Source organism: Dromiciops gliroides, chromosome 5 (assembly GCF_019393635.1).
Source record: "Dromiciops gliroides isolate mDroGli1 chromosome 5, mDroGli1.pri, whole genome shotgun sequence".
Lineage (NCBI taxonomy): Eukaryota > Metazoa > Chordata > Mammalia > Microbiotheria > Microbiotheriidae > Dromiciops > Dromiciops gliroides.
In genome coordinates this window covers 203462051-203474114 of record NC_057865.1, presented here as the reverse complement: position 1 = coordinate 203474114, position 12064 = coordinate 203462051, and the positions used below count along the sequence as shown (strand labels likewise).

General features: G+C 39.7%; 1 protein-coding gene across 6 annotated transcripts in view; it reads right to left on the bottom strand.

Moving 5' to 3' along the window:
• BCL2L13 (BCL2 like 13) overlaps window positions 1–12064 on the bottom strand; it is a 78628-nt gene that overhangs the window by 11266 nt on the left and 55298 nt on the right. For 4 of the 6 annotated variants that reach the window (XR_006353223.1, XM_043966017.1, XM_043966018.1 and 1 more), the window contains one exon: window positions 3159–3302. Coding sequence is in view for 5 of the 6 variants with exons in the window: in XM_043966017.1 (XP_043821952.1) it covers window positions 3159–3302 (144 nt within the window). In the remaining variant the exon portion in view is untranslated. Of the gene's footprint in view, window positions 1–3158; window positions 3303–3756; window positions 3777–12064 lie in introns of those variants that run through there. The other 2 variants (XM_043966020.1, XM_043966021.1) reach the window with 2 other exon arrangements.

Below are 12064 nucleotides of genomic sequence, written 5' to 3'. Positions count from 1 at the left end.
CGACTTCCGGGGTTCGAGCTTAAAAGGCAAGGAGAGAACGGAAGTGGGAGCTTTTTCCTGCTCTTCTGGTCTCCTGACTTTGCTGCACAGACTGATGCTGATGGGAGTTCGACTCAGTCCGGCTTGCGGTTAGCAGCAGCACGCGCTTGACACGTTCTCTCTCTCTCTCCCCGAAGGTGGACTTAGTCTTTTGGTGAGTTTTATACGGAATATAGACTAAGCTTAGACTTAAGACGATTTGTATTGTATTTCTACTTTCCTATCCTTCTAATCAACATCACCTTGTGACTACCATACAATAAAAGCTCTAACTAGAAAACCAGAAGCTTCTTCCATTTACTAGTCTGGGAGATAAATTAAGGGAAAGGTTAAAGAGGGGAGATTTATGATCTAATATCCAATTTTAAATCTCACAAATTGATAGTATAAAACAGAAAGGAATCATGAAGCTGCAGATCTCTATTATGTATGGTTTGTGTTTCTTTTTTAACATATATAAGTTTAACCTGTACGGTTTCAAAGCTTCCCTGTTTATCTGTGCTTCTTTCTGGTCTTCCTTTTGTTCTTTTTTCTGGATTTTTTAAAAAAGATACCTCGAACTTTTTTCTTCTCTTTTTTGCTATTCTTAGTTACCCCCTGTCATATTGGAGAAAAAAGAAAAATCAAACCCTTATAACAAATATGCACAGTGAAGAAAAAAGAAACTCCCACAATGGCAGTATCAGAAGATAAATGTCGGGGCAGCTAGATGGCGCAGTGGATAGAGCACCAGCCCTGGAGTCAGGAGTACCTGAGTTCAAATGCGGCCTCAGACACTTAATACTTAACTAGCTGTGTGACCCTGGGAAAGTCACTTAACCCCAATTGCCTCACTTTAAAAAAAAAAAAAAAGAAGATAAATGTCTTATTTTGAATCTTGACTCCATCAGCTGTCAAGAGATGCTTCATCAATATTTGTTTAAAATGACTGGGATGACCATACTGAATTGATCAGAGTTCTAAGTTGTTTATCTTTAAAATGTTGTTGTTAATATGTAAATTGTTCTCCTGGTTCTATTTGTTTATTTTATTTAAATCACTCTCTGACCCATGATGACACTATAGGTCAGAGGGAGGCACATTTTTCTTTACCCCTTATGAAAACGTAAAAGTTTCTTCCTTGTATAGGCCCTATGAATTACTCACATGTACTTTACCTTTTTATGTTTCTACTGATTCCAGTGTTTATATTCATCTCTCATCTTTTCATCAGGAATGTTTCAAAAGCCTTTATTTTCTTAAAGTTGAGTAATATTAAAATTGTGCTCCATTTCCTTCCCCCACAATCACACACACACACACACACACACACACACACACACACACACACACAATCATAGAACTATTCTGTTTATGAACAGTCCTATGATGTGTGCACATGGGCATGAGTATTTTTGCTTATCTTGTGTCTTTTGAATATCATATGCCAAATTTTGTGTGATCTTGACTATGCTTCCTTGATACTTAAATTTTCTTTTTAGATGTTTGCGGTATTTTTTTCTTTGGCCTCTAAGTTCTGGATTTTGGTTGTGACTTCACAGAAAGTTTTCATTTAAGAGTTTCTTTCAGGGCAGCTAGGTGGTGCAGTGGATAGAGCACTGGCCCTGGATTCAGGAGGACCCGAGTTCAAATCCAGCCTCAGACACTTGACACTTACTAGCTGTGTGACCCTGGGCAAGTCACTTAACCCCAATTGCCTCACACACACCCCACCCCCCCTCAAAAAAGTTTCTTTCGGGGCAGCTAGGTGATACAGTGGATAGAACACTGGCCCTGGATTCAGGAGGACCTGAATTCAAATCCGGCCTCAGACACCTGACACTTACTAACTGTGTGACTGTAGGCAAGTCACTTAACCCTCACTGCCTGGGGGGGGGGGGAGTTTCTTTTATTTTCATTCTCCCTTTGGTTCTAACAGAAATTTGAGAAGTTTTCATACATGATTTCTTGAAATATGGTATCCATTGTCATTTTTTGGTCATGGTTTTCAGGTAGTCCAATGATTCATGGTGGTGGTGGGTTTTTTTCTCCTTGCATTATTTTCAGGTCAGTTATTTTTTTTTATATTAGGCACCTTTTATTCTCTTCTACTTTTTTTTTAGTCTTTTAACAACTATTTCTTGCCTCTTGAAATCATTAACTTTTGTTTGATCTATTCTAATTCTCAGGGAATCTATTGCCTGCATAAAGCTTTCTACCTTTTGTGCAATTCCTGTTCATCTTACTTCCATGTCTTTCCTCTAGTACTCTTATTTTTTTCCTCAAGGGATCTCATTTCATTTATGATACAACTTTTAAATTCTTGATTCATTTCTCCCAGGAATTCTACTTGATCTTGTGGAAATGCTGTGTTTTGTTTGTTTTTAGACTTTGCTTATAGATGTTGTTTGTGTGCATCCCTGACTTTAAAACATTTCTTTAATTTAGGAGTTTTTGTTTGTTATTCATTCTTCCAGACTTACTTCCTAAATTAGGACTGTGGGTAAGAACCAGGTTCTATGTACTTTTGGAGGGAATGTCAGTTCCCTGTTGGGTAATGTTCAATATTCTCTTGGGGGCAGCTAGGTGGCACAGTGGATAGAGTATCGGCCCTGGATTCAGGAGGACCTGAGTTCAAATCTGGCCTCAGACACTTAACATTTACTGGTTGTGTAACCCTGGGCAAGTCACTTAACCCCAATTGCCTCATCAGGAAAAATAAAATAAAATAAAAAATATTCTCTTGGGTCAGTCTAGACTGACTGTTGTATTCCTCAAGCATCTCAGGGACAGCTCAGGGACAAACCTGCAAACTTTTTACAAACTCCCAACCACAGTCCGGGTCTAGAAGACACCAGTGCAGACTTGCCTCTGGTTGGAGCACCAATAGAAATAGCTGCTGAACCCAGCCACTGTCAGTTTACATACTAATCAGACCAAACAAGAAGGATCATCCTGGATAACTAGTCTTCCAATGTCAGGGTGGTATAGTCAGTTATCGTGTTTAAAGGAATCTAGAGAAATTCTTCCAATTCCATTGCTACATGACAGACAAATTGGATGAGAACAGAAGGAAGAATCAAGATAATGAGAAATTATATTGAAGGTAGTCTTAAGGAGAATAGCAGCCCAAGCCTTACCCATCCGCCTTGCTGAATTATATAATTTGCAGCATAGTCTTCCAGATATGTCACACCAAACTGTATCAATGCACTAAGGGGATCCTGTCCTCGTCTTGTCAACTCCATCAGCATTTGCTGTAGTAGAATCAGAGGCACCAAAACCTTCAAGAAAAAGAAGGGAAAGTAAAATTTCAAATTTGAAAATAATTTTTAGTGTTAACTATCAGGGAAGAACCAACTATAGAAATACAGATGAGAGCAAATTTCTCTACAACAGGCTAATAATCTCCAACAGGATTGTTGTGAGAAAATACAGATTTCTAAAATAGTTAGGGAGACCCATGTGTGGCCTTCTATATGATTTATTTTAAAACTGCACTTACAACAGAGGCAGGAATTCTTTTTATTTTTATTCTCATATCCCTAGCACCCAATCTAGTATAAACTCCACATGAGCAAGGATGCCCTTTTCCTCAGTAGTGTTCCTTCCTTTCAGATACCTCCACTGAAAACTTGGATGTTCCTTAAACTTGTTGAGGGATCCCAGTATAAGAATATCCTGGGGGGCGGCTAGGTGGCGCAGTGGATAAAGCACCGGCCCTGGATTCAGGAGTACCTGAGTTCAAATCCGGTCTCAGACACTTAACACTTACTAGCTGTGTGACCCTGGGCAAGTCACTTAACCCCCATTGCCCCACAAAAAAAAAAAAAAAAAAGAATATCCTGGCTGCCAGAAGGAAGAAGTCCCTTAATATAATTGATCTTGGGGGCAGCTAGGTGGCACAGTGGATAAAGCATCGGCCCTGGATTCAGGAGGACCTGAGTTCAAATCCAGCCTCAGACACTTGACACTTACTAGCTGTGTGACCCTGGGCAAGTCACTTAACCCCCCATTGCCCCACAAAAAAAAAAATTTATCTTGCCCCCTTCTAAGTCACTGACTCATGCATATGGACTCTGGTCCCCTCATAGTCCTTCAGTTGGAACAGTCTGAGACTATCAGCTGTCATCCTGGGAGAACTCATCCCAAGAGATGGAGATAAAAGACATGAGCAACTTGGAATGACCAAGTAAGCTAGGGGCTTTTGGAGGTGTCCTAAGTTTGAGCAGGGCAAAAGAAACTTTATTGCCCTGATCCCAGATAATGCAATACAATTTTGCTAATACCAGCACAAGCTAATAATCAAACATATTCTTGACCCCATGGAAGAAATATCATCAGACTCTGCTCCTAACATCCTAGAGCTCTGATGTGTGTGAATGAACACATTTTGCCCAATCAACCTCTAGGAATGTCCCAAGGTCCCATTCAAATTTCACATGTTGGTTTGCTGAGGCCTAAACAGTAATATGGTGGGGAAGGTCATACCTACAATCTGAAGCCACTCAAAAGGGGCCCCATACAGAAGGTGGGATCTAATTGCTCCTAACACAGGTGGCTTATAAGAGGTAGGTGTGTGATGAGGAGGCAGCAAAAATTCAATGTACCAAACCCATCTCTTTTAGGAATTTCACCGCCTCTCTTGCTGACAACCATTGGGAAATCAGCTACTGAGGAAATTCATCTTTATGGGATAGGGCATGTAGAACTATCCATCTTAATCCCCTAAAAGGGGACAAAATAAATTAACTGGCTTTGGAAAAGCAAATCTCCTGTGAGCTCCCTAAGCTTCTTGAACTCTGAAGCTTGGAAGCCCCATTAGAGCATGTTCTCAACTATCATTCCAATGATAGTTTCCAATCATTCCAAAGATTGCTGTTTCCTCAGTAATTAGGCCCCTATCGTGTGCCCAACACTATGTTAAGCAATATAAAAAAGGGAAGCTCAAATCTAATGGAAAACATTTATTCTGTGCCTCCTGTAGGCCAGGCACTGTGCTAAGCGCTTTACAGATGTGATCTGCATTTGATCCTCACAACAACCCTGGGAAGCAGGTCCTGTTACTATGAACTTTGTTTTCACATCTGAGGAAACAGACTAATAACCAACTAAATAATAGCCAGCAAAGAAGACAATGATGATACCAACTATAATAAGAAGTAACGTTTCTACAGGGTGTACTATGGGCCAGGCACTGTTAAGCACTTTTTAATCATTATCTCATCTGATCCTCACAAAAACCCTGGGAGGTAGGTGCTATTTTATTAACCCCACTTTTGCAGAAAAGGAAACTGAGGCAAATAGCGGTTAAGTGATTTATCCAGGGTCAGATTTACACTGAAGTCTTCCTGACTCCAAGTCCAGTAATAACCATGTGGTTTATTTAAAATAGAACCTCCCCTGTTCTTTGAAAGCCTACCCAACCTCAAACTCCCTGTGGAAGGAGTGAACGCTGAAATTGGCATGGATTCTCAATTCTTCTACTCACTCCCATTCTGTTCCCTCATGGCCCTAATCTAAGCAGCATCCAGCACATTCTCCATCCTTTGTCAAAAAGTTAGGCAAGACTATACTGCCCCACATTTATCACCAATGCTGCTCTCTTGCCCTCAAGGTATGGTCCTTAAAACCAAAAGCATTCACAAAGGTCTCCAATCGTTAAATACTGTCATTTTTTTTCGATTTTCCTTAAGTTAGTGAGCCAACTTTTCTAAAATTGTTGGTAAGAGCCAGCAGATATTGTTTTTTTATTTTGGTTTTTTTTTGGTTTTTGTTTTTTTGGAGGGGGGTAAAGGGGAGATTGGGGAGAGGAAGCAATCAGGCCTAAGTAATTTGCACAAACTCAAATAGCTACTAAGTGTCTGAGACCCAATTTGAACTCAGGTCCTCCTGACTCCAGGACTCCCTGCTACCTAACTATATTGGTTTTAACAATTTTTTTATTCTTCATGTCAAACTCTTTAAGCACCCACTGTGTTAATATCACATGGTCAGTGGGGCCCCTTCCTTATCCCATTTAAAGGACAACCCATGAGCTTTCCAGCCACAGGGTACCAGACTTTACCCTTCCCATTTCAACCACAAAATCACTGTGATCCAAACCCGCAAATTAATACTAAATATTATGGATCAATCCTTATTTGGACCCAGTGATTCAGGCTTATAATTGAAACACCAGGGGACCATAAAAAAGCAATGAAAGAACTCATAATGAAGGCTTAAAGGATAATTACTAGATATGAATACTGTTCCCCTCTACCTTTGTTTGCATTTACTATGACAGCACCACAATCAAAAGGACGTCCTGCAGAGAAGGGGGCAATTTTGCCAGATCTTAGGATCCCCAACTCCTGAGAGGCTGGTTTTTATGCCCATGGTACTACAGACCAATTAAATTCAGAGTTTTCACCACCACACCTCCATCCCAGCCTGAGTAAAATGGATACTATTTCTACAATGTGTGTGGTAATGGAAAGAGTACTAGATTTGGACCCAACTTTAAAGCCTGGCTCAGCTACAGCTATATTGTCTTGAGCAAATAACTTCTTGGAGTTGAAGTTTCTCATCTATAAAAGGAACTGGATCTAGATGATCTAATTCTAGATTCTAGTATGGGTAAAAACACCAAGTTAAGAACTTTTAGAGCTATATTTTATTTTATTTTTAATTAATAAAGTATTTTATTTTTTTTCCCATTACATGTAAAGATAGTTCTCAACTTTTGTTTATACAGGCTTTCCAATTTCAGATTTTTCTCCCTCCCTCCCCTAGACAGCAGATAATCTGATATAGGTTATATATATATATACACACACACACACACAATAACATTAATCCTATTTCTGCATTAGTCATGTTATAAGAGAAAAATCAGAGCAATGATGAAAAACCTCAAAATAGAAAAACCAACAGCACCAAAAACAAAAGAAATAGTAAGGTTCATTCAGCATCTATACTCCACAGTTCTTTTTTTTTTTTTTCTTGGATTTGGAGATCCTCCTCCATCACGAGTTCCCTGGAACTCTTCTGTGCCATTGCATTGGTGAGAAGAATATCATCCATCACAGTAGATCAACACTCAGTGTTGATGATACTGTGTACACTGTTCTTCTGGTTCTGCAGAGCTATATTTTCTTAATAATAACAGCTCGAACCTACAGAGCATTTTAATGTTTGCAAAGTGTTTGGATCCCTACAATACTGCGAGGTAGGTATTATCAACATTTTACAGATGAGGAAACTGAGGCCCAGGGTCATACAGGCATTAAGTGTCTGTGGTGGTATTTGAACTCAGGTCTTTCTGACATCAACAGTCTATCCACGGTGCTACTTGGTTGCCCTGCTCTTTAGAAAATTCCAGTCTCCCCCACCCCTCAGGGAGATAAGATTAGGTGTGGCCACTGCCTTTATGGCCTGAGGAAGACAGAGATGGCTTGAGAGATCCAGAGCCTTCCCTCACCCAACTTCTACCAGTGAGGGTTGGGCCTCCCCCAATAAGAGAACTTTCCACAGTCAGATGATCACCCCCATAAGTTCTCTATAAAAGTATCTGTCTGAACTCAGTATTTGACAAAAACTGCTGGGAAAACTGGAAGATAGTATGGCAGAGATTAGGCATAGTCCAACATCTTACACCTTATACTAAAATAAGGTCAAAATAGAATTTTAGCCCTTAACAAAAGTTAATACAATAGGTAAATTAGGAGAGGAAGGAATAGTTTACCTCTCAGATCTCTAGAAAGGAGAACAGTTTATGACCAAACAAGAGATAGAGAATATTATGAAATGCAAAATGGATGGTTTTGATTACATTAAATTAAAAAAGTTTTGTACAAACAGAAGCAATGCATCCAAAATTAGAAGGGATGCAGAAAGCTGGGAAACAATTTTTATAGCCAGTACTTCTGATAAAGGCCTCATTTCTAAAATATATCAGGAACTAAATCAAATTTATAAGAAACCAAGTCATTCCCCGATTGAGAAATGGTCAAAGGATATGAACAAGCAGTTTTGTGATGAAGAAATCAAAGCTATCTATTGCCATATGAAAAAATACTCTTAAATCACTAGCGATTAGAGAAATGCAAATTAAAACAACTCTGAGGAACCATCTGACACCTATCAGATTGGCTAATATCACAAAAAAGGAAAACAATAAATGTTGGAGAAGCTGTGGGAAAACTGGAACATTAATGCATTGTTGGTGGAGCTGTGAACTTATCCAACCATTCTGGAGAGCAATTTGGAATTATGCCCAAAGGGCTACAGAGCTGTGCATACCCTTTGACCCAGCAATACCACTATTGGGTCTTTTCCCCAAAGAGATCATAAAAAAGGGAAAAGGACCCACATGTACAATAGCTGTTCTTTTTGTGGTGGCAAGGAATTAGAAATTGAGGGGCTGCCCATCAATTGGGGAATGGCTGAGCAAGTTGTGGTATATGAATGTAATGGAATTCTATTGTGCTGTAAGAAACAATGAGCAGGTGGATTTCAGAGAAACCTGGAAGGACTTGCATGAACTGATGATGAGTGAGATGAGCAGAACCAGGAGAACATTGTACACAGTATCATCAACATTAACAAGATAGTTCCAGGGGCAGCTAGGTGGCGAAGTGGATAGAGCACCGGCCCTGGAGTCAGGAGTACCTGAGTTCAAATCCGGCCTCAGACACTTAACACACACTTACTAGCTGTGTGACCCTGGGCAAGTCACTTAACCCCAATTGCCTCACTAAAAAAAAATTAAAAAAAAAAAAAACCAACAAGATAGTTCCAAAAGACTCATGATGGAAAAGGCTCTCCAAACCCAGAAAAAAAAAAAGAACTGTGGAATATGGATACAGATTGAACCATACTACTTCTTTTGTTTTCGGTGCTATTGTTTTTCTTTTTTGAGGTTTTTCCTTTTTGCTCTGATTCTTCTCTTATAATATGACTAATGCAGAAATATGTTTAATATGACTGTACATATATAACCTATATCAGATTACTTGCTGTCTTGCTGAGGGGGGCAGGGAAGGAGAAAATTTTGAAACTAGAAATCTTATAAAAACAAATGTTGAAAACTATCTCTACATGTAACTGGAAAATAATAAAATATTTTTATAATTAAAAAAAAAAAGTATCTGCCTGTCTCCTGCTCAAGGAGATTGGTATCTCAGAGCCACACCTCTGTGCCATACCTATGATAAGAAGTCCAAGGATTTCTCTCTTGGTTTCCTTTCCCTAGCACCCTAAATAAACTATTATTCTATTCTAATTGGATTTGTGTGCAAGAGGGTATAATTCCTTAAGGAGGAATTCCTAAGGACCCATACCCCAAACCCCAACTCTATTTCCTGTGGTAAAAATTATTTGTGGTAAAGATTAATATTGAAAGTTTTAGCTGAATCATTCAGGAGGGGCCACATCTGGCCCACCCTGAGATTACATATGCTACTGAGAAGGACCTCCCCTTTTGGGGGAAGAAAATGCCACCAGAAAGGAGGCAACTTTCCGGTGGGCGGGGTGTTCAAAAGGTTGGTGTCTTTCAGCCTGGAAAGCAGTCTGGTGGCAGCTTGGCTCGGCTTGGTGATGGGATGTTTCGTGCTCGGTTTTGGGCATGCTGGTTCTCGGCCTGGCAGGCAGTTCGGGATTGGTGAGTTTTATGAAGGAAAATCCTAAATTCCTTTTAACTAGCTTAATCTCTGGGATTGCATAGACTAAGCTTAGAGTTAAGACTGTCCATCTGTATTTCTACTTCCTTATTTCCCAAGCAATTAAACCTGATCCTTTATGAACTAAAGCTCAGAGACTCCTTTTCTTATTGGCCTGGGAGGTATATATAAAAGGGAAAGTTTAAAGGGGAGATTAATGCTCCATATATCCAATTTTGGCCCTCACATTCCCCATAACAATCTTTAAAAGAAAAAAAATTGAACTGTGTTGGGCATATCTATTAATAGTTTCTTCAATTGTCTTACAAATTTGTAAATAAACTAATAAATATTGCAAATAAATATTTATAACTAAATATTCATTTAAATAAATAAGAAAGCATACAATCAATATTCACTTTTTAAAAAAGCATTGATTGTCCAGTTGGAAAGAGATTTTTAAATAAATATTTGTTTCAACTACAGTCTATTATAAATCTATCATTATTTTATAATTAGTATCTGAGACCTAGGATCATAGATTTGGAGCTGGAGAAAAGTCAGAAGGCATTTTATTCTAATTGGATTTGTGTGCAAGAAGGTGTAATTTTTTTTTTTTTTTTTAGTGAGGCAATTGGGTTTAAGTGACTTGCCCAGGGTCACACAGCTAGTAAGTGTTAAATGTCTGAGGCTGGATTTGAACCCAGGTACTCCTGACTCCAGGGCCGGTGCTTTATCCACTGTGCCACCTAGCTGCCCCAAGAAGATGTAATTCTTTAAAGAGGATGAATTCCTAAGAACCCCTATCCCATACCCTGGTACCAAACCCCCACCAATTTCCCCATAATAATACTCTTTCTACTTTTTTGAGGTTTTTCCCTTTTGTTCTGATTCTTCTTTTGCAACATGACTAACGCAGAAATGTTTAATGTGATTGTACATATATAACCTATATCAGATTTTTTGTCTTGGGGAGAGGGGAAGGAGGGGAGAAAAATTTGGAACTAAAAATGTTATGAAAACAAATGTTGAGGGGCAGCTAGATGGCGCAGTGGTAAAGCACCAGCCTTGGATTCAGGAGTACCTGAGTTCAAATCTGGCCTCAGACACTTGACATTTACTAGCTGTGTGACCCTGGGCAAGTCACTTAACCCTCATTGCCCTGCAAAAAAAAAAAAACAAACAAATGTTGAAAACTATCTTTACATGTAACTGGAAAATAATAAAATACTTTTAGGTTTAAAAAAAATATTCACCTTCTTTCTAACTGTTCAAATCCCAAATTTTTTCTTCCATCAGGAGTCCCCTCTCTCTCTCTCTCTCTCTCTCTCTCTCTCTCTCACACACACACACACACACACACACACACACACACACACACACACACACACTCCACCCACCTATTCCTAGTGGTTTCCCCCAAAGAGATCACCTTTCATGGACTATCTCTATTTCCTGTTCTGTACATGGCTAATGAATGAATGAATGAATGAATGAATGAATGAATGAAGCAGTTATTAAGAGCTAGTTATGTGCAAAGCACTGTGCTGAGCTCTGAGGATACAAATTTAAAAATAAAATTGTCCCTGCTCTCAAAAAGCTCATTTTCTATTGGGGGAGACTGCACAAATGGAAGGTTTCAGCAGCAAGACAGAGAGACAGAGGTCCCAAGGTCCTGAGGGTAGTGGAAAACCGGGAGACCAGCAGACCTATACTGAGAGAACCTGAGCCAGTCCTGTTTCCAGACCCATAATTGCCTTAGGCTGAGCAGCCCCAGCCTCAGATTATTTTGTAAATACTTAACTCCCCCCTCCCAAGATTTAAGGATTTACAGTTGTTATACAAAACAACCTACCGCGTCAAAGGGTGGGAAGTCCCAACCCCCAACCCACCTGCAGCATGACTTGTTTGGAAAAGAATACTTCTCTTCCTCTTTCTCTCCCTCAACTCTAATACTTTATAAGAGCCTCTCACCGGATCCCAGCCTTGGGCTCCCAGCACTTATAGTTGGGTGGTATCCCAGGTGCAACTCCCTAGCCTCAATTAAAGATCATAATTTTTCTTTATTGGCTGTCTCCTCTTTAATGAAGGTTGATGGGGTGCAGCAATAGCAGATAATAATGCCTCTCCTGACAAAGATAGATCAGTTTCTGATGTTAAAACATTTGTCAATGGCAAAAACCTTCTTTTCTGGGTCTTCCAAAAATGGGGCTATAGAACCTTCAGGAGCAGCTGCTGGGCTGTACCTCCATAGGGGATGGTAGCAGGCAGTGAACTGGAAGCTTTATGTTATTCTCCAGGGTCTTGGGTTCAGAGTGGAAGGCAGTTTCCATTGGTGTCCCAGGAAAGATGGTAGCCGTGGGGGTGCTTGTAGTTTGACTTGCCTGGCATGTGCTGCTGCCACC